We start from the raw sequence: 26072 nt of genomic DNA, 5'->3' as shown, positions 1-26072 counted from the left end.
GTTGAGACCCAGTTATGTTGATAGGCATACAACTAAGACATTCCTTTTGCCTTCTGAGAAGTACTGTACTGTGTGGAATGTGCCACATCCATTCTTGGAGGCATATTGAAGTTGTTTCTGTTATTCTGTTCTTGCAAGTGGTGCTGCTGTAAACTCCAAATATGTTTCGTTGATTCTCTTGCAGAAGTTTGTGCCAGAATAAGTCTTGCTGGCTTGGAGATACTCCAGAACCACCAAACATGGCCATGCCAAGGACGCTTCTCTGAGACTCTTCTCCTTCAACAGCACTTAGTGGTGGTGGTGTCTTAATGTTCCTTCTCGTTCCTCCTTCCTTCCTTGCTTCCTTCTTTCCTTTTTTTTTAAAAATTTAAAAGGCAAAGTTACAGAGAGAGGAGGAGATACATACATAGAGAGAGAAAGAAAGAGAGAGATTCCATCTCCTGCACTCCCCAGATACCCTCAATAACTGGAGTTGGCCCAGTCTGAAACTAGGATCTTGGAGCTTCTTCCAGGTCTCCTATGTGGCTGCAGGGGTGAAAGTGCTTGGGCCATCTTCCACTGCTTTCCTAGGAGCCTTTGCAGGGAGCTGGGTCAGAAGTGAAGGAACTGGGACTCAGACCAGCACCAATATGAATGCCAGTATTGCAGGTGGAAGCAAAATGCACAATGAATATTACTGAGGACTCCCCTACAAAGGAGCAAAAGGCTTTGTAAACCTCAGAGTTCACTGAGGAAGACATCGAAAAAATGTGGGATACAGAATTCAAAACACCTGTTATAAAGCTCCTTCTCAACAATGAGAAGCACATGCAGGAATTAAAGCAATACATCACATAGGAAATAGCAACACTGAAATGAAATCAAGCCGAATTATTGGAAATGAAGGATGCAATAGAGCAAATATAAAAGATCAGTGGAAAGTCTCAATAATGGAATGAATGAGGCAGAAGAAAGAATCTCAGAATTGGAAGATATTTCTTGTCACAATGGGAAAATAATAAAAAAGCTGGAAGCAGAGCCGGACCAGGCTAAGAAATTATTCAAGAAAAAAAGAGACACTATTAAAAGGCCAAATGTGAGAATTATGGGAGTTCTAGAAGGTGCAGAAAGAGAAACTGGTTTTACAAATATATTTAATGAAATAATAAAGGAAAAATTTCCTAATCTGGAGAAAGAATTGGGAAACAACATCCAGGAGGGGCGAAGAACTCCCAACAGGGTTGACCAAAAGTGATCTTCACCGTTACACATGTTAATCAAGCTCTCTTCAATCGAACATACGGAAAAGATCCTTAAATTTGCACGTGAAAACAATCGACTGACATATAAAGGAATGCCAATTAAACTCACAGGAGACCTCTCACAGGAAACTCTACAGTCAAGAATAGAATGAAGGGACATATTCCAGATTCTAAAAGCAAAAATTGTCGTCCCAGGATAATGTACCCAGCAAAACTTTCCTTGGTCTTTGAAAATGAAATAGAATTCTTCCACAGTAAAGAGAAGTTAAAAGAATAAGCCTCTTCCAAACCTTGCCTACAAGTGATGAAGATGTTCTCTTGGCAGAGAAAAGGAATAGCACCCATCAAAGGCCAACGCAAAGAATATCCCAGTAAAATAACAACAGAAGACTAAATCAATGAACAACCCATTGCTAAATCACAGGACCAAATTACCACCTATTCATATTAACCCTGAATGCAAATGACTTAATCTCATCAATCAAATGTCAGATTCGTAGACTGGATTTAAAAAAAAAAAAAGAAACAAAATCCATCTATTTGTTGCCTACAGGAGACACATCTGACCAACAAAAATCAGCAGAAACTATATCTTATGGATTTTGATGTTCTTTAGTTTCATTTCTTCAAAACAGTTTTTTTCCTCATTAAATTCTTCACTGTCTCGGGCCCGGAGCCGTTGCCCTAGTGGCTAAAGCCCTCGCCTTGATCACACCAGGATCCCATCTGGGCGCCGGCTCTAATCCCAGCAGCTCCACTTCCCATCCAGCTTCCTGCTTGTGGCCTGGGAAAGCAGTCGAGGACAGCCCAAAGCCTTGGGATCCTGCACCCGTTTGGGAGACCTGGAGGAAGTTCCTGGCTCCTGGCTTCGGATCAGTATAGCACCGGCTGTTGCGCTCACTTGGGGAGTGACTCATCAGACGGAAGATCTTTCTGTCTGACTTTCCAATTAAAAAAAAAGAGTCACTTGACTCTTAATAAAAAATTCTTCACTGTCTCATGTATCATACAGCAGCATCGTTTTCTCCAAGAAGGTTCTTGGTTTTCTTTTTCATTTCTTTGGTGACACAGTAGTCATTCAATAGCATGTTATTTAACTTCATGGCATTGTAACTTTCTTTTTTCTTCCTGTTGTTGATTTTGTTTTGTAGCTTTTCATTTAAGGGGATGTATAATAATGGTGTAATGAAGATTATCATATCTAGTGGCAATTTGTTTAACTTCATGGCATTGTAAAGTTTTGTTTTTCTTCCTGTTGTTGATTTGTATTGTGGCTTTTCACTGGTGGGTATGTATAGTGACTATGATGTGTAGATGGGAGGATACAATGCATTGTGTATCCAGATAGAGGATGGACTCCCAGTTGGATGTGTCATGACAATAGGATGCTGGACTCTCTGCCAGTGTCCATGCCTGCAATGATGGATTTATGACTGTTTATGAGGAATTATACTGTTGTAATGATATAAGGGGACTCAGTGGGGAAGGGGATTTGGGCAGAGATTAGGAGAAATCTTAGGGCCTATGGAACTGTATCATAAAATAATAATAATTATAAGAATAATAATAGATGAAAAAGAATATGATTGGGATTCTGGATGGCTATTATGGTAGAAGTAAAAAATTCATGAGCCCATCTGTTGTTATTTACTCCTGAAACCTTCAAATTGTATGATTTTGTATTCTGTATGTGTTGGTCTTTGTGGATAAAGGTCAGAGCAGATCTGAAGTCCTTGAAACCTCGAGTCTTTATGAGCTGGGGGCTCTCTTTAAGGATGATCATGTAGCATGAAGTCGCTGACATTTCTTACGGTGCTTTGGGTGGGCCCTGTGTTCGGAGGGCTCTGAACTCCTCGCTTACTCCAGAGAAACAGTCTCCCTGAGAAGTTCTAGAAAGTGGTGGCTTCTTTCCCACTGGAAGAAAGAAAGAAATCACTGGTTCATAACCTCTAAGCTCCTTAGGTGTGGCATAAGCCACAACACTGCAGTTCAGCTGGCGGCATCTGTGTGGGTTTTGGTTGTATGTTACCTGATCCCACAGCCTGGACGTGGCCCTGGGATAGCAACTCAGATCTGAGGACCCTAGGGTGCATCGTGAATGTTAGCTAATGAAACCCCACCGAACCCCAGAGACACGGGGGAGAGCGACACAAGTTCACCTCGCCCAGTTCTGAAATGCAGCTGCCTCTGGGGACAAGCGTGGCAGCTGCTGCACAGTGAAGCACAAGCCCTCACGGCAGTTCCACCAGGACAGTTAGGCGCTGCGCTCGATAATTGTGTCACAGTAGCACACTATCAGATAGCTAACACAGCAGGATTCTAAGTTCATTGCCAATCTCACCTGTTCCTCTAGACCTGTACTTTTTGGCAACTTCATCCTGATTATAAGAGAAATATATACCCAGCCAAGGCCTACAGTTTTTCAGTTATGCATTTTGGAGTTCTCCAAATTTAAAACTTAAATTGGGAAAGTATCAGCAGTCATGCACACATGTTTGTATTTTTGCATGTATGTCTATCTACACACATTCATATATAAACATCTACATATGTTTACACACATATTCACATATATGCACACACATGTAAGTACATACAGATATACACATGTATTTACATGTATGTGTATAAGTTTACTCTCAGGGTTGGCATTGTGGTATAGGGAGTTAAGGGTCACTGGGACACTGATATCCCATAAGGGCACTCATTTATGTCCTGTCTGTTCCACTGTTAGCCCAGCTCCCTGCTCATATGCCTGGGAAAGCCACAAAAGATGGCCTGAATGCTTGGGCTCCTGGCTTCAAACCTGGTCCAGCCCCAGCCATTGTGGCCATTTAGGTAGTAAACCAGGGGGTAGAAATTCTTATTCCACCTTTCAAATAAATACATCTTTTTTTGAAAATCTTGGAGGCTGATGTTGTGACAAAGCAGGTAAAGCCTTCAGCTGCAATGCTGGCATCTCACTCAGGCACCAGGTTTATAACCTAGCTGTTCCACTTCAATACAGCTCACTACTAATGTCCTGGAAAACAGCAGTGAGAGCTGGCCTGGGTCTAGGTGCCTATCACCATGTTGGAGACACAAAGTTCCTGGCTCCTGTATTTGGCCTAGCCCAGCACTAACTGTTGTAGCAATTTGAAGGGGGTGAACCAGTGGATACAAGATTCTTTCTCTGTCTTTCTCTGTAACTCTGATTTTCAAATAAACATATAAATTATATTTTTGAATATATATGTCATCTATCTATAAATAAACCTTCAAAAATACTGCTGCTGAGCAAAGCCCATGAGTGGTGGTGAAAATGAGAAAAGCATCTGGGATAGTGGTGGGACAGATGAGGGAAGGTTCTGGATGTGGGGAAGGTGTCCTGCATGCATTCCAATGGCTGTTGCTTGGCAACAGATGCACGTGGCGGCTTCCTGGCTGCACACTTGCTCCTGTGTGTGCTGCACCCCCACCAGTGAGTGCGGCAAGCTGGCAGGCATGCTGCTGATTTAATCCACGGTGCTGCAAACCCCAGACATGATGTCTGGAGGATTTCCCAATGTGCTAGAGCCGCTCAGAATCCAATGTTCCAGGTTTTACCTGCAGTCATTCTTCATGGGAGGGGCTCTATGTTCTTGACTACACACACACACACACACACACACTACAACCTACCCCCTTCGCCTCACGTGCCTTTCTCAAAGCTAAAGAGCCACCACCCTTTATGCCAGGAGGTGACTTCTGACCTTCAATGCCAGCCACCTCCTACTCCCTTCCGCCACGCTTTTCTCACCTCCCCAGCATCTGAGTCTTAGACTCTGTACTTCATTTGCTTGTGTCTTCATCAGAAGTAGGTATAAAGATCCAGTAACTTGGAGCGATGGTGGTTCAGTAGCTAAATCCTTGCCTTGCACGTGCTGGGATCCCATATGAGTGCCGGCTCATGTCCCAAGTGCTCCACTTTCCATCCACTTTCTGCTTGTGGCCTGGGAAAGCAGTAGAGGACAGCCCAAAGCCTTGGGACCCTGCACCCACATGGGAGACCCAGAAGAAGCTCCTGGCTTCAGATCAGCTCAACTGCAGCCATTGGAGCCACTTAGGGAGTGAACCAGGCGATGGAAGCTCTTTATTTTTTGTAAACCTGCCTTTCCAATAAAAATAAATAAATTTTTAAAAATCCAGTATCTTGGGGACTTGGAAGGCAACTGTAGGAACTGTGTATCCCTGGCGAGGGCTAGGAGAATGTTGTGGGAGGGGAAGAAGCCGAGGGGATCCCTCCGTGGGATGCTGGGAGATGAAGTGGGCAGAATAGGTTGGATACCCATGCTGCTGGTGGGGACAGCAGCTCTGGAGCCTCTAGCAGGCCCGGGGTGCCTCCCGCTCCTGGGCTGCTCTGGGCTGGGGCCAGAAAGCAGGAGCAGGCGGGGCAGCTGTGGGGCTCCCAGCAACACAGGCCCAAGTGAGGCTACAAGAATTGCAGGCCTGCCTGTCGTGACAGCCTCGCCCAGCGTGGGGAGGGAAGGGTGGAGAGAGAGAGGAGGTAGTGGTGGCCTTAGGAAGGCCTTTTCAGTCAAACAACATCATTATGTTTTTAAAAGGTTTATTTTTGTTGTTGTCTGAAAGGCACATTTTTACAGAGATGGAGAGTTGGAGAGAGAGGGCCTCCCATCTGCTGGTTTACTCCCTAAGTGGCTGCAAAGGCTTGAACTGAGCTGACCTGAAGCCTGGATTAGGAGCCTCCTTTGGGTCTCCCATATAGGTGCAGGGTCCTAAGGACTAGAGCCATCCTCTACTGCTTTCCTAGGCCATTAGCAGGGAGCCAGATCAGAAGTGGAGTAGCCAGGACTAGAACCGACACCCATGTGAGATACTGGTGCTTGCTGGTGGAAAATTATCCTGGTGCACCACCACAGCAACCCCAGTGACCTTTTTCTGTTGTTGTTCTGAGATTTTAAGTGAAGTTTAAAGGCACTGTACAAAATGTGTTAGCTCAGTTCCTCTTGCTTAGACAACAGCAAAGTGAGCGTTGGGGTCACTGGTACAGCTAGGAGTTCAGTTTTCCCAGGAGAAGGCAGCCCTTGAGCTAACTCTGGGAAGTTGAGCAGCACAGACATAGCTCATTGTGGTGTCTCCCACCTCCTGCCTTAAGATCGTTTCCAAACTGCCGTCAGAGAAGCTGGCCTTCGGTAGTTTGCAAACGTCAGGGAGGGCTGCCTGCGGTCAGTGGGTGCTATGACCCCGAGCCTAGCACAGAGGCCCAGGCCTCCTGTGCAGCAGGCTCTCTACACTCAACGACTGTCAGTGGCTTCATCTTTGCAGCTCCCCTGGAGCTCTGTCCTGCACAGGGGAGTACCAAGGATCCCTCTGTGGAAGACCCCAATCTTCTCACCTTGATGGGTCATGACCCCCTGCTCCCCATAGAATCAAATTCATCAGAGACACTGAACTTTGTCAACACATTGATCCTTCAGTCCAATTTCCTGTAGCTTCACAGATACTTACTGTGGCTTTTCTCTCCTTATTCTCTTTTATCTCCCAAAGATACAGAGCTCAGCAGTAGCAGCCAGGATTCCCAGCAAATAGTGAAGGAGCCGTATTCTCCAGAGCCCAGGGAGAGTATCCAGGTAAGGGAGACCATTCCCCTATGCCTGGGTGCAGGGTGGGCTGGCACGCTACTCGTGACACCACGAACATCCCTTGGGCTGGGGGCATCACATGCCAAAGAGGCCAGGGGAACAAGGCCCACAGGCTTCCTCCCGATGTGGGTCAGGGGTGGATTTCAAGCCCTCATCTGCCTTGCTCCCGACCATTCTCTGATTTCAGCAGGCAGATGAAACAGCCTACTCAAGGCTCCCTGGGAAATCCAAACTGAAGACACTGATGCTCTGTCTGCACCCTCAACCATGTTTTCCTCCCTGCCCATCTCAGCTCCCTGGAGAGCTGCTCACTTGCTTCCCTGGCTTGGCCCTACTGGGCGGGATCCCCTGCTCTGCACCTCCTGCTATGGGCATGCTGTCCATAGAGGACTGTGTGAGCTACCTTCTTACCCTAATAAACACGCCCCAAGAGAACCTGCAATTGACTGTCAAAGATTACAGAGGACTCGGAGGGTGGGCCTGGATATCCAGCCACCTCTACCAGCCTTGAACCACCAATGGATTCACAGCCATATGAAGAGGCCCATGTGTCTGTGGACTCTCATGTCCACCTGCTTCTGCAGGGCCTCAGGAGTGCATGCCCCTTGGGTCCTGAGAAACAAGGCCCCTATGATCGCCCTTCTGCTCCAGGAGGCCTCACCAAAGAGGCTAAGCAGAAGTGGGGAGAACGAGTGGGCTCACATCCAGGTGAATGGTGCCCACACAGAGCTACATCAGCACTGTGTGTAGCCAGGATCCAAGCCTGTTTCACTGCACAGCTCGTTCGGTTTCTGGTCTACCAACTCCTCCTGCTGGCTGGTCCCCGAGTCCCTCCCACCAGAGAAGGATGGAGAGCAGGTGTGATAGCGCTGCTTCTCAGCCGCCAGCTTCCTCCTTTCTTTCCTTTTGTTTTCTCCATTCCTGCCTTGGACCAAACAGCTTTTCCCTTGCCCTTCAGCTCAGGCAAGGACTATCTGGGGAAGAGGAGCCATGGGGGGGGGGGGACTCTGGGCTTAGCACCATCCTGGATTGTACTCTTTTATTTTTTGCGTCGTCTTTGTGCAGAGATCCTGATGTCCCAAAGCACAGAAAGTTTCAACCTGTAGGTGTTTTTGTGTCACATTTCCAGTGCTGATTTCCTCCTTGTTTGGGGAGGGGGTACCCCCAGGTGCTGGGACACCCACGAGACCAAACCACAGCCTCAGTCTTTGGGGAGGAGAGGCCCATAACTAAGAGTTTGGGCAACAGGTTGAGGAAGAACCCCAGAAACTGAACACTGGGGAAGGTCTGAATCTTCTGCAGAATGATTTGGATGACCGAGGAACATAAAAATAAAGGAATGCAATTAAAAACAGGGTTCAGAGCCCAACGCGGTGGCCTGGCTGCTTAAGTCCTTGCCTTGAATGCGCCAGGATCCTATATGGACGTTGGTTCTAATCCCGGCAGCCCTGCTTCCCATCCAGCTCCCTGTTTGTGGCCTGAGAAAGCAGTCAAGGACAGCCCAAAGCCTTGGGACCCTGCACCGATGTGTGAGACCTGGAAGAGCTCCTGGCTCTTAGCTTAGGAACGACGCAGCTCTGGCCATTGCAGTCACTTGGGTAGTGAATCAGCGAACGGAAGATCTTCCCCTGTGTCTTTCCTCCTCTCTATATATCTGACTTTGCAGTAAAAATAAGTAAATCTTAAAAACAAACAAACAAACAAACAACAAGGTTAGATATTGTGGCACTGCAGGTTAAGCCAATGCCTGTGATATTAACATCCCATCCTGGGGCGTGAGTTCAGATCCAAGTCCCTGCTAGTTCACCTGGGACAAGCAGCAGAGGGTGGCCCAAATACCTGGGTCCCTACAACCCATGTGGGAAACCCTCTCAGCAGGGTTGGAGTGAACTATGTCCAGACAAGCCTAAGAACAGTGCCTGTCCTGAGCAGCTGGCCCTGTGAGAACCCTACGGTCCACAGGGTGCTGGGGGAGTACAAGACAGATTCTCGCCTCAAGGGGGACAGTAGTGAGCCCTGAAGAGAGGAGAGCTCTTCCCCTAGCTCCTGCCAGGTCCTGTAGAGTAGATCTCCAGAACAACAACCAAAAATGATCTGTTCCTGAGTAACTTAATGGGGTTACAGGACAAAGTTTAAGAATCTGTACAGGAAGACGAAACCATCCAGCAACAAACTCTAAGGATATACCTGCGTTTTTAACTGATGCATTTAATTGGAGTCCATTATACAAGAAAAAAAGAGGTTGAAACATACTTTTATTTGAGGGGCAAAAAGACAGAGATTTTCTGTCTGCTGGTTCATCTCCCATATTCCCACGAAACCATAGCTGACCATGTTGAAGTGGGCGCCCCGGAACTCAGTCTAAGCCTCACTTGAGTGAAAGAGTCCAAGAACTTGAGGCATCCTTGCAGGTTGAATATTAGCAGAAAAAAAGATGGTTGACTTTTTAAGCAAGCACAGATTTTTTTTTTTGGAGCAAAATAAATCCTTTCCTATTTGCTTGAATTAGCACAGATGCTCTACCCAACAACAAAAGAAAACAGTTACGATGTGAAACATTTTCCAAGCTGGACCATATTCTTTGAAACAAGTCTCAGCTTGAAAGAACTTAAGTCATCTGGAGCATGTCTCCTTGCAACAAAAGACATTGCAGGAAAATAACCCTGCAGCGCAATGTCTAAGTCATATGGCAGTGCAGCGCACAAGGGACAATCTTCCCCAGTAAATGTTACTGGGACAATTGGATGTGCATATTCGGAAATCTAAAAACTCAACATATATGTCATACATAAAAAGTAACTGCAAATGGATTCCATATTGAAATGTAAAACCCAAACCTGTTCAACTGCCAGAAGAAAATATAACAGAAAAGGAAAACTTTGTGATTCGGTTAATCTAAGAGTTCTAAGCAGCAACATAAACACAATACATAAAATAATAAATGAATTAGGTATCATCAGAAGTTTAGGCTTTTGTTTTTGAAAATTACTGTTAAGAGAAAAACAGCAAACAAAGATAGAAGGACTCTCTAAAGCTTCATGGACAATACCTATCATGAAAAGAAGTATGCATGGCTTCCAAATTTGTTTCTGTACCAAACTAAATGCATCTTTTAGTCTTATTTCCCATGAACTTTTAAGAGTACCTTCTCAACTGTAATTTGTAATCTCAAGAAGGACTTGTTCCTAGAATATGTCCTTTAAAACTCTCAAATACAACAACACAAAGTAGTCCAATACAGATGGACAGGGGGGTTGAAAAGAAGACTTAGTATGTGAAACAACATTACACCTGGTTAATGACATTAAAACCACACAGATGCAACTGTACATCTGTCACAACGACCAGAATTAAAAATGATAAAGCGGCCCAAGCATTGGTGACAATGTGGAGAAAGTGTGGTTCACACACCCTGTGAACTGTCGCTCAGCAACAGAAGAGAGCAAACCGATGAGGTGTACCTGCAAAAATGTGGACGCGTTTCAGATAACTGAGAGACCCCAACTTCCCAGCCCACAAAACATACACGCTGTGTGATCTCATTCATATAAAACTCCAGAAAATTCCAGCTAGTCTGTAGTGACAAAGCAGGTCCCAGTTTGCCTGTGGTCGGCAGGGTAGCAAGGGGTACGAGAGGCACGTGGGAACACAGGGGAAATGGTGTGTATGTTGATTGTTTTGATTGTGGTAATAATTTTATGGAAGCATGCATATGTGAAAACTTTTCAAAAAGGTAGCTTTTCGTTTTTTTAAAAATTTATTTATTTTTACTGGAAAGGCAGATCAGATTTTACAGAGAGAAGGCGAGACAGAAAGATCTATCCACTAGTTCACTCCCCAAATGGTCACAATGGCCGGGAGCTGAGTTGATCTGAAGCCAGGATGCAGGAGTTTCTTCCAGATCTCCCACGTAGGTCTAGGATTCCAAGGCTTTGGATCATCTTCTACTGCTTTCCCAGATCACAAAGAGGGAGCTGGATGGGAAGTGGAGCAACCAGGACACGTACTGGCACTCATATGGGGATCCTGGTGCTTGCAAGAAGAGGATTTAACCAATTGAGCCAAAAATTTATCCTTTTAATATGAGTCATTTATTGTATGTTGATTATAGCTCAGTAAAGCCAGTTTCAGGTTACATAGAAGAATAAAAAAAGAGTGGGATTGTAACGAAAATATGGAGAGAATTAGGAAGTGTTTGCACTGTAGAAAGCTTCCAGCATCTGCCCATCTGTCATTTATCCAGTTAGAAGCTTTTCTTAGCTCCTTTCTGTCTGAACCACCCAGCTTTGTATCGCCACACACTGTCAGTGCTGTCAAATAATTCTAACGTTTTTCCATTGTCATTTGCAGGGAAAAGTGACAGAGGATGCCACATCCGGGGAACCTCCCCTAGCAATCCACAGTGAAAATACTAGCGACGTGGAGGTAGGGTTCGGCTAGGGTCCGTGAGCTGCAGTCCCTGCTTCTCTGCCTCTCTCCCGGGTCCCGCCCACCACCTTTTAGAACTTACTCCATAAACCTCCCCTACCCCGTTAACGTTTCACTGTAGTTAATTACTCATTCTATATCCCCTGCTCAGCGCAGACAAGAAGTTACACTTTCCACATTTTATTTACCACTATTTCAATAAATACGATTTCCCCCCACCACTTGCCATTGCCAAAAGACATTGTGGAGAGGCAAGACACTTATAGACAGAGTGTTCTCCAGCTTTATGTCATATGCTGTGAGTAAGCATGTGTTTATAAATGAATGTACTTCAGAGAGTTCATGGAAATGGAACTAAAGGATGTTTACTTTGATGCAAAAAATTGAAATTCATGCACGTTTTTCCAGTAACACACATTTGCCGTGAGCTCTTTGAAGACCCTTTGTGTATGTAATTTCAGAGTGCTTGGACCACCATCCACTGCTTTTCCAAGTGCATTAGCAGGGAGCTGGATTGGAAGCAGAGAAGCCAAGACTTGAATGGGTACTCCATTATGGGGAGGCAGGCCTTGCAGGCAGGTGGCAACTTAATGTGCTATACCACAAGGTCCGTGGGACTGTGCCACCTGTTTCTTGCCAGAACCGTGGGATTCAGGAGGAGATTGGCAGAGCTCCATCGACCTTACTCAGAGTTTTGGACTTCTCTTTTGGAGTAGGAAAAGTCACATAGGTGTGTGTGCATGGGAGATTGACATGCTTGGATGTTTCCCTTGGCCTCTGGCAGCAGAGTGCGGGACCTTGAGCAGGTTTCCAAGGGCTCAGGGTGACAGACAGTAGCAGGCATAGGTCAGCCCATGAGGAGGGGATAGGAGCTAGGTGAGTCATAACCATGTGGACACACTGCGGTACTCACCGAACAAGGATCCCAGACATGGGAACTGCACCAGAGGGTTAGACGTCCCTGTCGTTTCCTCCCCAGAGATTGGCCAGTCAAAGAATTGACATAAAATTCAGCAAGGGACGAAGGGAGCACCTTCCTATGCCTAGCGCTGATCTGGAGAACAAGGCCTGGATCCAGAACACCAGTGGACTTCCCTACTTTCCTCCTGAAGGGACCGTCTACCCCTGTGTGTAGGCAGGTGTTACCCTTGGGGTGGGGTCTGCTCCTGTGCCAGGGTAACTGCAAGGAGGAAATGAGTCTAGGAGCAGCATATGCAGCCAGAAAGAGAGGGACTATGCAGAGCCAGGTCCATCACCAGCACATCCCGACTTACCTTGTGCTGTTGGTCCCCTGTCCCACTCCTGCCAGCCACAGCCGCCAGTCTGTGCTCTCTAGTGTTGGACTTGTGGAAGGTCAGACTCCTGGGTGGCTGTGCTCCAGGCCACCTCCAGCAGCCCAGCTCTCCCACCTCTGAACTGGGACAGCTCTGAGACATGATCTCCCCGACTGCTGAGATCTCAAGATTGAATGCGCAGTGGTAACCCGCTCATCAGGGCACCCTGTGTCGGCCTTGCTTGCCTGCCTCCCCATTCCCCAAACTTCTAGCAGGACTTCCTGCCCTGCTTCCTCAGGTAAACTATGGACCAGACCAGAGTTTGCTTCTGGAAAAATACATACTAAGGTGACCTGACCCTTGTGTGCTGGGGATGAGAAGGAGGGAGCTGCAATGGAGAACAGTATTCTTTTTTTGAGAGTGACCATTCCCGGATGGGCTCCACAAGGAGACAGGCAGCCCCTTCCCTCGCAGCACATCTATCGACCCCCCTCAGGGGGCATCTGGTTCAACAAGCTGGCTTGGCCTCCCATGTTTATTTCCTGTCCCTCCAGGAATAAACCCACTGAAATGACAGTAAAGGAACATAAAGGGCACCGACCTCCAAGGACCACAAGACAGACAGGAGATATTGGAAGATAAGCACTTTAAAAATATTTAGAGACAAGGCGATCGATGGAGCAGTTTACAGTGGCTTAGCACAGCTGAGAAAGGTGAAACTGTGGTCTTTTTGAGGGGAAAGACTAGCAGAAGCACATGAGTTCTACCCCAGGCTGAGGACCTGGGGGTCCTTGTAGGGCCTTTGTCAGGTGAAGAATGGGACTAAACCCTAGGGGTCTGTGTGATGCATGTTATATGGAGTGACCCCAACTCTGTGTCCCCTTTACTGTATCCCCCACTCTCCACCTGGTTCACCCACCATGTTTCCTGCCACTGACACAACCAGACGATTGCTCTGAGAGATAATCTGACACAGCTCCAGGCTCACTGGTGTCGTGGAGGACAGAGAAGAGCTGAGCCAGTGGAAGTCTACGTTTCCAATAGAAGAAGCTGTGGCCCCTCTCCTCCCCTTCTGTTATCCTCAGAATAACAGAAGCCAGGTCTTTGTAGCGGTCTCCTCTGGCTGCTGTGAAAAAATGACCATAAATCTGGTGGCTTAAATAGCCTTGATCTCTCACCACACTGTTGAGGAGGTCAGAAGTTTGAAAAGGGTCATGCTATGCTCAGATACAAGGGTAGCTCGGGTGTATTGCTTCTGGAAGCTCTGGGGAAACCTTGTTCTCTTGCCTTTGCGGACTCTTGTGTTCCTTTGGCTGTGGCCCCTGCCTTCCTCTTCAGAGGCAGCAGCTTAGCACCAAAATAAACTGATGCTTTAATTTCATTTTTCCATTACCTTTTTGAAGGGATGTCATGTCTGTTTACTACTAACTGGTCTAGCCTTAACCCAGTGATATGGTTAAAATATGCAGCCTGTATCAAAGGCCAGCTGAACACGTTTGCACGAGAACCTGTTTTAATCCTTTTGTAAATATGGGATTTCTTGGAGAACAGCTCATGTGAAATGGGCCTGGCTCAGAATGAATCGAGTTAGGTAAGTCACAGTGTAACCTCGGGCCACTGAGAAGCAGGAAATGAGTTAAAAAAAAAATAAAAAAGATCCCAATGATGCCTCCTCTCTTGACCCTGCAGGACCTGGAAATCATCAGTCAGCTCTCCACTGTGGATGAGCAAACCCAGTACCTGGTCAGTAGGAGCTCAACATATGGCTCACTGCACGAGGAGCCCAGCTACTTCCGGCCCAGCTACAATGGTGCCCCTACCGCCTTTTGCATTCAGCTGTTCTGTATCGATGAGAAGCATGGAGCAAGGCAAGTCCTCATCTTCAGGTTCTCTACCACGGTGAAGAATTTATTGTGGTGTTCAGAAGCCCAGCCTTTGGATTTTACAGGGCTGGTGGTTCGTTAACCTGCCTCAACCAGAACGTTCTGAGGCATCTTTTATCTTACTATTTAATTTTTTAAAAATATATTATGTATTTATTATTTGAAAGGTAGAGTAATGGTGGCAAGGGGGAGAGAGAGCGCGAGCACTTCTGTCTGCTAGTTCACTCCCCGAATAGCTGCAGTAACTGGGTAAGAGCCAAGCTGAAGCCAGGAGCTCAGCACTATATCTGGGTATCTGGGTCTCCCACATGTGTGGCAGATGCCCAAGTCCGTGGACCATCTTCCGCTGTTTTCCCAGGTGCGTTGGCAGGGAGCTGGATAGGAAGCAGAGCAGCTGAGACTTGAGCCAGTGCTCTGATAATGGGGCGCCGGGTTCACCCCCTATAGTTATCTTTTTTTTTAGAAAATTTTTAAATGCCTTTTTTTTCTTTTAAGATTTATTGGAAAGTCAGATACAGAGAGGAGGAGAGACAGAGAGGAAGATCTTCCGTCCAATGATTCATTCCCCAAGTGACCTCAACAGCCGGTGCTGTGCCGATCCGAAGCTGGGAACCAGGAACTTCTGGTGCAGGATGGTGCTTAAAATGTAGTTCTTAGATTTCCAGCTAGAAATTTGATATCCCAGTTGGCTTGTCAATGCACACCTGCAGCTGGTCAGGAAATTTACCACAAATGAAAGAGAAAATGACCAATAAAGATCAAAGTAGCTAACAATATGAGGCTATGTAAAATAGTTCATGGGAAGTGTACTTTAAAAGGTCACTTTATTTTGATTTGTAAAAAATTGAAATACATGCATAGTTTTTAAATAATACAATTTTTTTCAAAAAACTTTTTGATGAGCTCCCCAAATGCATGTATTTTTTAAGTTTTTGAGTCAAATTAAGCTTATTTTTAAAAACTCCGTTTCCTTGGAATTTTGGAGGATCCCGTATTACCACGTCTTCTCTTCAATGTGTCCAGATAAGAAAGGAAAGGATCAAGTACACATGATCTTCGGTGTTGCCTTTTTTTTTGAAGATTTATTCATTTTTTATTGGAAAGGTGGATATACAGAAAGGAGGATCCCGGCACGTTCAAGACGAGGACTTTAGCTGCTATGCTGTTGTGCCAGGCCCGAGCTTTTTTTTTTAAGCAATATATATTTTATATATTTGAGACACACACACTGAAGAGTACCCCCTTCTTCCAGTTCACTCTGTAAGTTCTTGCAGTAGCTGGGACAGGGGCTGACTGAATCTAGGAACCAGAACCTCACCCTAGGCCTCTGACATGGGGGGCGGGGACTCCGCCACCTGGTCCTTCTGTCACTCGCTGCCTCCCGTGATGCCTATCAGTAGGAAGTGGGCATTAGGAAGGCCAGTGTTTAAATCTCTAGACCAAATGTCTTCCCTACTGATACTGGCTTTTTTAATGTGCAGGAATTAGAAATTGCCATAAAATACTGTTTTATTGCCATAGGAAGTGTGACTTATCCAGCTGATTTATCGTTCAACTAGGTACGAACTTGGACTAGCAGTTAGCTAATCACTGCCCAAGGGGGAAAGCGCCATCAGTCTTTTAAAATATCCACCAGGGCTGCCCTTGTTTCTAGGCCAATGACAATGCTTGCTTTCTTCTTCTTTGCAGGTCACTGGATTTTATGAATTTCGTTTTCAGTCTTTTTCCTGTAAGTACATGAATTTTAAACAGTAGAATTGATATGTAGGCTAGAGAAGTTAGAGAAAAGTAAAATGCCATCTGCAGCATCCAGAAATTTCCATCATTTGGAATGCTGCTTCTGTCTTCTGAGTGTAAGGTCAGGTGGTCTGACCTGGACTCTTAAAAAGCAGGAAAGACTGTCATGTTGAATAATCCTTCTGTCATTCTGCTTTCCTGTCGTTTCATAATTCCTTTCAGCAGTGGCATTACCGTGTTTTTCAAAAGAATAAAGGCATCCATGGTAGCTTAATGGAGGTGTCAGAAATGACACTAAAGTGAACCAGACAGCTGTGTGACATGATGGTTTACTCTGGCTCCAAGTGTTTGCCAGGGTAGGAAGGTGAGAACTTGGGATTGATTTTTCAGGTTGCTATTCCACTCCCTGCTGGCTCCTGAGCCTGACTTGGTGCCTAGCAACCAAAGAGAGACTCAGTGCCTGTTGGGGGAGCCAACATCCAGGTGCATTTCAGGGTATTTGGGTCATTTCCTCCACTTCCGTTTCATGGTGCCATGGGGTGGAGACTCCAGCCAACTTCTTAGGGTTTTATTGAAGGGCAGAAAGTTGGGGAGAAGGGCCATGGAGGAATAATACACATTTTGCTAGACTTCCCGGACTGACCTGTGGTCAGGTCCACGACTGTACCTCTTCAGGTGGCTCGTTTCAAATGTTATTTCCACAAGTTCTGTTTCTGCTGAGGCAAACCCAAATACGGGTTGCTTATCTGGAATCAATACTATGTGATCCCAGGTTTCATTTCGTTTTTAAATGTAATCTTTTAGTATTGCAGTAGGCAATATGTACGTGTCTGAAGGCTTTTTTCTTTTTTTTAAGTCCATAAAGCAATCCAGATCACGCTGAATGCAGGCTTGACACTGGCAGTTTTCCTCAATGATGTTTCAGAGAGATCTAGGTTTAATTCATTTTTATTTCAAAGTTTCGGCATTTTAAAAGTGGAGTTGGCTTTACAGACATATGAAAGATCTGTTTATATTTTAATTCTGCCCGTTTTGGGGGCACATGAAACAGGAACAAAATACCTGCGTTACTTCATCCTTAATCCTTCAAATCCAACTTGAAGGGACTCATTAGTGGAAGTCTTCCCCTCCCAGAGGATGCCGGGGGAGACTTGGCCCCCAGTCCATGTTGTCAGCTCCAGTCGCTTCAGCAGCTTGGCTCTCAAGGTCCCCAGAAAGGATCACATTATTTTGCTAGGAAGAAGGGAGATGAAGTCGAACAATGATTCACTCCCTCTGGGTTGCACAAACATCCCCAGGGTTTTGGATTAACACAGGTTAATGTCTTTACAGGGTTCAAGGGAAGGTGAGATCCCAAAGGGACAAATTAACTCCGGGAAGAGCAGGCTGCCTGTGTGGGACCTGTGGAGACCTGGCTGAGGCTCGAGAGGCTGTGAGACATGCAGACAGCCTAGAGTAGGAGCCCTGACTGTGCACACAACGGTCCTTCCCTCCACTGTGTGAAAACACAGGAACGAGGAACCGATGCAGTTCATGCTAATAATGTCCAACTCAGTGTGTCCCAAATTTAAATGTGTGATCTGCAGCAAGGAGTCTCGAGCCACTCTGTGCTATTCCTTTTCTGATACACTCAGTCTTTGGAAACCAGTGTGGTTTTAGATCAGTTCAGGTGCTAAGTTTCAGCAACCTTCACCCTGTATTTAGATTTCATAAAGTTGATGGTTGACTTTGGTAGATTTCAGATGCCAGGTTCAATAAGTAGATTCACACAAGTCCAATAAAATTTAAGTGAATGCAAGTGACCCAAAATTCAACATTCAGTTTCTCAGTCACACGTGCTGTAGTCCAAATGCCCAGTGGCCAGATGCGGCCATTGGTCACCACAGGGGAGCGTGTGAGTCTGGCCGGTCCATAGCACCTGTCAGGACCTGTACCTGCTGACCAAGCCCAGTGCCAGGGTTCAAACCTTCCATTGATCTGTTAGCCCAAGTGGGACCCAGGTCATGATAAAAGCCACACACATCCATTTGTGGAAAAAGGCAAGATTTTAGAGCTAGCCAGGTCCTGGAGTGCCACCCTCTCATCTCTCAGAGTGGGGACTGCTGCCAGCGTAAGGTGACTCTTGATAGGACGCGCACTCTTGATAGGATACCTGCTACCTGGTGATGCAAACGAATTCACTATTGGCTTTAACTAGTGCATGCAAACGAATTCATAAGTGCAGATGGCCTTCGTGTAGCAAGCAACCTTCTGCAAGTTTGGAAAGGTTGCTCACTGAGGCCTCAGTTAGAGATTTTCACCATATCCTTGTATCATCTCCTTGAATTTGCTGTGCTTTCCAACTCACAGGAGAGATGTTTAGTTTAGTCCGAGTGTCCTGTCCTTCCTCAGTGCTTTCTGCTTGCGTCTTCCTCGGTCTATGAGGGCAGCAGTTGGTTTATTGGCAAATGACATGATGTTTTCTGTGTGTCTGGTTTTTGGCTGTTGTTAGGACAAGAACTTCTGCATCATTTCTCTGCCCCCCCTCACCCCGGAATTCAACCTCATCCAGAACTTCGTGAAGGCCGTGCCCTTCGACAGCTGCACCCTCCAGCAGGATCTCTATGTCTTCAGTAGGGCTGGATTGCTCAAGTAAGCAGGCACATGTGTGGCCAAACTAGCATAACTGGCAGTGAGACAGAAAGGCACAGGCATTCATGCCCATCCTAAGTGAATCATTTGCTTTGGAAATTGCTTTTTATTCTGAGCAAAGGACTTGATCACATGGTTTTAACTAGTGCATGCAGGGAAAGAGTAAGATGAAGAATAGATGTGTCCTGGGACATGCTAAGAAATAGCACGGCTCTGGCATAATCAGACAGATCCCAAAGTGTGCCCAGTTGACCGAGTGCAGTGCAGCATGAGAGACCCATGGATTTACACATGTGTCTACATGCATCACGACAAGGTACGTGTCCCAATCAAGGGGAGAGGAAATATTAGTTTGTCAGTGATGGCACGAACTGAAGACAGATGCTTTAAAAATGCTCGACAGTAAAATAGATTCCCAGGGGATTAAAGAGGCAGATGCAAATATTGAAACCATAAAAACTTAGAACATATATCCACAGTGCTAGATTGTGTTTGCCGTTTCTGGGAGTAGAAGGGTGAGCAGCCTGTTCCACACAAGTGTAAAACTGCAGCCAGCCGAGACAGGAGGAGCCAGCAACAGGGGTGTGTGTTGTTGGGAGGTTTGGTCCAGTTAGAGGAAGGTCTGTGGGGAAGATGTGTATATGGAGCACTGTAGGACGATCGTGCAAGATTTGTCTTATCATGTCCCAGTAGGTTTCTAAATGATGAAAAGAAAAAAATGAAGATCTTCCTTGCCTTTTAAAGTTTTTGACCACACTCAAAAGTAACCAACAGGGATTTTTTTGGTTAAGATTTGTTTGTTTATCTATTTATTTATCTATTTATTTATTGAAAAGGTAGGTCAGCTTTATGGAGATAAGGAGAGATAGAAAGACCTTCCATCCACTAGTACACTTCCCAAATGGCCTCAGTGGCCAGAGCTGAGCGGATCCAGAGCCAGGAGCCTCTTCCAGGTCTCCCACATTAGTGCAGGGTCCCAAGGCATTGGGCCATCCTCTACAGCTTTCCCAGGCCACGAGCAGGGAGCTAGATGGGAAGTGGAGCAGCCAGGACATGAACTGGTGCCCATAGGGGATCCTGGCGCGTGCAAGGTGAAGATTTAACCACCAAGTCATTGCACCGGGACCTAACAGGGATGTTTACAGTAGTTACTGCAGGTAAAAGAGTGGTATATCTGGTACAGCAAGAACTTTAAGGACTCACTCACCACCCAAGTAGGAGATCTAACAGAGCAAAGCCAGACTGCACATGCCTGAAGTCATAAGTCCACAGGTATTTAAAAATCTTGGTTGCCTAATCAGAAGAAAGTGAAGCAATAAGAAGACATCGATTTTGGTCAATTGGCAAGAATTAAAATGTAGAAATGCTTAATTCTAATGTGTTACAGTGTCATTTCATGACATTTCAAAAGAACGCTAAAATAGTTTATACCTTTGACCTTCAGCACCATTGCTTGAAATCTAAGAAATAAATCAGAATGCATGTGAAAACTAATGCTCTGTGAATTTTTAAAGTAGTGATCATACCCTCTATTTGCAAAAGCAAGAAAACGTTAATGACTCAGAGTACTTGATAGTCAACAAATGTTCAGTGTAGGCTAAACAAACAAAAAATCAAACCAAAAAAATCAGTATATAAAGCAGTATTTGAAAATGATCTCCTGCACAGAGAGAGACATATCTTCTGTCCTCTGGTTCACTCCCCAAATGGCTGCCATTGGCTGGGTCTGGACCAGGACATAGGCAGAAATTTGGAACTCCACTGGATCTGGCACAAAGATGACAGGGACCGAAGTGCTGGAGCCATCTGCTGCTGCTTTCCAGGTCAGCTGGTAGCTGGATTGAAAGTGGAGCAGCTGGGACTGCAGCCTGAACTCATATGGGATGCCAGCTCTGGGACTCAAACCAGTGGCTGCTTAAGCTGCTGTGCTACAACTGCAGCATCCTTTTACATGTTTAAAATGTCGATTGACAGTGAGGGTGCTTTCACTTGGAAATGGAACGAACCCCAACTCACAGTGACTTCAGCCATCAGGAAGTCCTTGGCTCACTCAGGTAGGAAGCCTGAAGACAAGAAAGGCTGAAAGATCTTCATTGTCCTGGGTCTTGGGCCTGTGGCTCTCCCCGCTGCCTGCTCCCACATCCACACCATTCCAGAGCTGGCTTCCATCACACTCGCAGCGAGCGGTCTGCTGGGGTGCAGGCTCACAGCACTGTGCCTGTGAGCAAGAGAGCACTGGCCCGTGGGGACTGTTCTTTCCCAGAGGCCCTCACTGCTGCTCTTATTCAGCAGCTGAAACCCAGAGCCCTGACAGTGTCTACGTGCTGGCCTCATTCGGAGTGCCAGGGAGAGGAAGGGAGGGAAGACCCAGAAACCTTGGTCTCTTGTGACCTGTGCCCCAGTTGGAGCAGAGGAAGGTGCCCTCTCATGTGCAGCAGAGGAGGGCAGGTGTGGAGAATCCAGGGGTGAGAGGATTGAAGACCTAAGCCGGAAGAGGAGCTGCCAACCTCCCAGCCACACAGGAGAGGCGGTTGCTGGGAAGGTGTGGGGCTTCAACACCTGTGATATATTTTTTTAATCCCATAATTAAAAATAAAGAAATAAATGGGTCTCATGCTTCGCAGTTTTTTGCTTCACTTCGTTTGACATTTGGAATGAATGGTTCCTGCTCTTAAATTTGGTTGCTTTAAATTTCATGACCTCATGTCTGGTCTCACACCTAATTTCGTTCTTCTTCCCTCGGGAAATTATATTTGTGTCAGTCATCTGCCCTCAGGCCATGCTGGTGACTACTGGGACAAATAACTCATTCCAGTGTTAGGGTGGCTACTTCTTCTGTCAACAGAGTCCACGCACAGGGTCCCCTCCCTCGGTCCAGCACCATTTGCTCCTAAGATGAGAACATCTACTGATGATCAGTAGATAATACACAAAGTTAAAAGTGTTGAAAGAGTTACACAGAGAGAGAGAGAGGAATCTTCCATCTGTTGGACCACTCCCCAGTGGCCACAGACACCAGAGCTAGGCTGAGCTGAAACCAGCAACCAGGAACTTCTTCTGGGTCCAAGAACTCAGGCCATCCCCTGCTACTTTCCCAGGCTATCAACAGGGAGCTGGATGGGAAGTGGAGCAGCTGGGTTGTGAACCAGTGCCCGTATAGGATGCCAGCTGTACAAGCAGAGGATTAGTCTGAAATGGCACCATACAGATCTTCCCTTCTGTTCTTCTTTGCCTCCTCTCTTTCCTTCCTCTCCTTTCCCTTCCCTTCCTCTGCCATCCCCTACTTTTTTTTTATAAACACTTTGACTTCACAGCATGATCTCTAGGATGTTTCCCACTCAATGTAATGTCAGTGGGTGGTGTAAAGGCTTCCGTTTTGTTTCCTGCCACGTGCCCATTCTGAATCTTCCCATTGGCATCCTCTTGCTGACTCACCAGCAAAGAACACCTTGGAGTGCCCTGGCCACTCCCTCCATCTGGCTGCCCTTCCCAACTGTGCTGAATTATTCCTCCAACTAATATCTTTTGTGCTGAAAGTTATTTTCTATAACTGAATACTAGTGAGTTAAATGATACAGCCCGTTGTCATCTTAGCCCAGCAAAGGCCCTGGGGTGGTTGGCCTCTAAACAAACACCTTCCCCTCAAGGTGTTTGTTTTCCGTGTTTACTGTTCACTGACACCTCTTGGAAGCCCATTTTGTTACATAGAATATTCTAGTGATGTCAGTACTCTGCCCCATCTGCTTTCAGTCACAATCCTTGGATAGAACCCAATAGAAACATCATTTAAAAAAAATTTGTGGTTTTGCCTGTACTGCTTTATTTGCCTGTGTAAGATGAAATGAGGATTCCACAGGTGCTGCATGAGCCCATTGCATAGGTCACACCTTTAGATTTCAGTAGACTCAGTTTAATTTTGTTAGCATGTATTAATATCAAAAATTCATTCCACTTTGTTTTCTTGCAAAACAACCTGACCACACCACACATGGCAACTTGTAGGTGTCTTATCTCATTTGTCTTGGAGTTGAAAAGGTCGGCATCAAACAGTCGTGCCAGGTGCCTGGTCTGGGAAGGTGGGCATCAGGTATGCATGCCCATGTAGCCACCGTCTTCTGCAGGCGTTCCACATCAGAAGGCAACTTGTTTTCTTGGCTGCTTATGTGATCCAATGTGATCCAGTGTCATGGTAGGTGTTGGTGCCATTTTCACAGATTCTTAGTAAATATCCCTCCTCTTTATGATTAGGAGCCTAGGTAAGGAACAGCTGGCTGCCAGCAGTTCAGCAATAAGCACCGTCTCCTTTGGATGGACGCACAGGGGAATGCCACCCTTGACTCCATTCACTTTCCTAATGCTCTTCAAATACGACATCAAAACAGCCAGAACATACACCTGTCACTGTGCTTCTGATAATTTTTGTAATCTTTCAGGGTTTTTTTTTTTTTTTTGGCTGTAGATCCCCTCCCTGATCTCATTCCAGTTAAAGCCAAAACAAGAAGGCTGCTGTTGCTGGAGCCTGATAGTAGAGGCAGCAGAGTGTACAACAGGCACCTTGCCTTGGAGCCTGCAGACAAAGGAAAAGGTCTCCTGGGGGCAACCTACACTCTGCTCTCTGAGCCAAGTGAAAAGCGTCTGCTGTTAGAGGCCATTGCGGACATACAGGCTAATACCACCATTGCCAGCCAGTAAAGACATCGTGGGCTGCTTATTTAGTTTAAGGCAAGAGGAGGCTGAGTTTGGGCCCAGATCCCTGGAAGGATGGAACTGTAGGTGGTATGATATAGTAGAGAAGACTTCTAGATCTCACTTGGGGGATGGATTTGGATTGAACTAATCTAAATTCCCTGCAGGGTTTTAAAATCTTTTGTCTGATGCCAGGTTTGAAGAGAGAGAGAGATGTTGAATTCTACCAGTATGATGGTTAGTTAGTCAAATTCCTGTTATAACTCTACACAGATGTTCTGAAGTTGTACACTTATGGTGTTGTCTTTATATATGTGCATTTACATCATCTTTTTAACCCAGTCATTATAGATGTAGATTGTTCTTTGCAATTAAGGAAACATGCTTTCAAATTTCTGCACTGATAATTCCTTGATTAGAAATAGTTCAGGTTATTGTACTTTGTCAACCTTAGAAAGAGTGTCACTGTGCTTATTTAGTTCATAATGAATGAAGAGAGAGAATTCAGTGCAAAACCAGATACATAACCTGTGAAACCGATTACACAATGAAAGTGTGGGGCTCTGACCTGGGCTGGGAAATGGGCATTCCCTCCCATGTGCCCTCTGTCCCAACCCTCAGCAGACAGGCCAGCTCCAAGGGCTTGCAGCACACTGACATCCGGATGGGAAGTAGACAAGAGGCCCACACCCAGTGTATGGCTGAATAACATCACTTCCCTGGCTTCCTAGGTTGGGTCCAGTCACCCTGTGTTGTGAGCAGAGGCTCCGGGAGCCTGTGCCTGACCCCAATCCCTCTCCATGCTCCATGTACAGAACTGCACTGATGATTGATGGCCTGGCAGACCCTCACCTTCAGCCCCCAGTCCGGGCAACCCACTTGTCATTCTGCTAGAAGGAGGTGGCAGTAGGGGGAAAGAAGCCCTGTGAAACCCACAGTATCTGGAACACAGAGCAGGCAGGAGGGAAGCTATCACACAGAGACAGTGAGAGATGAGAAGGGTTGCAAGAGTCAAGGCTCCAAGTTTCAGGCCATGCTCACTCAATTTCACTCAAAAACTCAAAATCAGGGACCTGTGCAATGATTCAACATGACTAATCCTCCATCTTCAAGTACCAACATCCCATATAGGCACTTGTTCTAGTCCTGGCTGCTCTACTTCCAACCCAACAACCCACATAGGACCCACGTGGGAGACCCAGAAGAAGCTTTGGCCATTGTAGCCATTTGAAGAATGAACTAATGGACAGAAAATCTTTCTCTCTGTATTTCCTCTCTGTAAATCTGCCTTTCCAATAAAAAAAAATCCCCTCAAAATCAAGGATAAGATTATTATGGACTAAGGCAGTGATCTCAGAACATCAAATCTGCAGTGTGAGGCCCTTTGAGCAGGCACCTCTGGACAGCTCCCCCAGGCACACAGTCATGAACTCAGTGTAATTTCTTAACGCTGCTTATACATCTGGGGAAGTTGTGGGCTCTACAAACGGAATAAATATGGAATAAAGCACGATGGTGAACATTTTTAATTAAATGCACTTGAGGTATCACTGTGTCGTCTTTAATGATTCATGGTATTGTCAGTGACTTTTAAGTTACATTTTGCAGTTGTGAATGTGTTTCCAGCGTTTCTAGAATGAAACAAATGACTTCCAAAGTTAATCAAGCCTCACTGCTTTATACAGATAGGGTTTTCAAAAAGTTTGTGGGAAGCAGAATTGAAAGAAAAGTCTGTTTTTGTGCAAAAAAAAAATCTATAGATGCATATGAGGTGTTCAGAAAATTCACTAAAAAGGTCATCGTGTTACAAAACAGTGCATGGGTTTCAAAAATGTGGACAGCAAAAATAAATTTTTCCTTTGATTCCATTTTCTATGAACTGTTTACAGAGTCCTCATGCATGTTGCTGGATAGTATTTTATGTACGTGTAATAATATCTTACAATTCTGTCTCCATGTTGGGGAGAATATGTCATTCAGTGCTGTAACCTAAAAAGGCAATGTGCTTGTCTACTGCTGCAGGTCCATTGAAATAAGACTGGCTGCCCTGAGGGATACTCCTGGTGTGGAAAACCTTGTCAGGACCCTCCTGCTGAGCAGGAGCCTCCTGGAAGATCTGGCCCAATACAACGAGGCTCGCCGAGATCCTGTAAGCACCTGCTGGGCGCAGCCCAACATGGGAGCATCTGGTGGTTCTCTGGTGGTCTCAAGGGTGGCTGTTGGATACTCCTTTAAAAGCCTGAGACCGGCCCGACGGCATGGCCTAGCGGCTAAAGTCCTCGCCTTGAACGCCCCGGGATCCCATATGGGCGCCGGTTCTAATCCCGGCAGCTCCACTTCCCATCCAGCTCCCTGCTTGTGTCCTGGGAAAGCAGTCGAGGATGGCCCAAAGCTTTGGGACACTGCACCCGCGTGGGAGACCCGGAAGCGGTTCCAGGTTCCCGGCTTCGGATCAGCGCGCACCGGCCGTTGCGGCTCACTTGGGGAGTGAATCATCGGACAGAAGATCTTCCTCTCTATCTCTCCTCCTCTCTGTATATCTGCCTTTGTAATAAAAATAAATAAATCTTT

At 46.0% G+C, this 26072-nt stretch overlaps 1 protein-coding gene across 1 annotated transcript in view; it reads left to right on the top strand.

The window, feature by feature from the left end:
- CFAP61 (cilia and flagella associated protein 61) overlaps positions 1-26072 on the top strand; it is a 184700-nt gene that overhangs the window by 41208 nt on the left and 117420 nt on the right. Inside the window, exons 9-14 of the mRNA XM_058679390.1 lie at positions 6768-6850; positions 11213-11287; positions 14254-14432; positions 16137-16176; positions 18676-18815; positions 25524-25650. Of these exons, the coding sequence (XP_058535373.1) occupies positions 6768-6850; positions 11213-11287; positions 14254-14432; positions 16137-16176; positions 18676-18815; positions 25524-25650 (644 nt within the window). The remainder of the gene's footprint in view (positions 1-6767; positions 6851-11212; positions 11288-14253; positions 14433-16136; positions 16177-18675; positions 18816-25523; positions 25651-26072) is intronic.

This window comes from Ochotona princeps, chromosome 22 (genome assembly GCF_030435755.1).
Source record: "Ochotona princeps isolate mOchPri1 chromosome 22, mOchPri1.hap1, whole genome shotgun sequence".
Taxonomy (NCBI): Eukaryota; Metazoa; Chordata; class Mammalia; order Lagomorpha; family Ochotonidae; genus Ochotona; species Ochotona princeps.
This window is presented reverse-complemented; position numbering and strand designations above follow the sequence as displayed.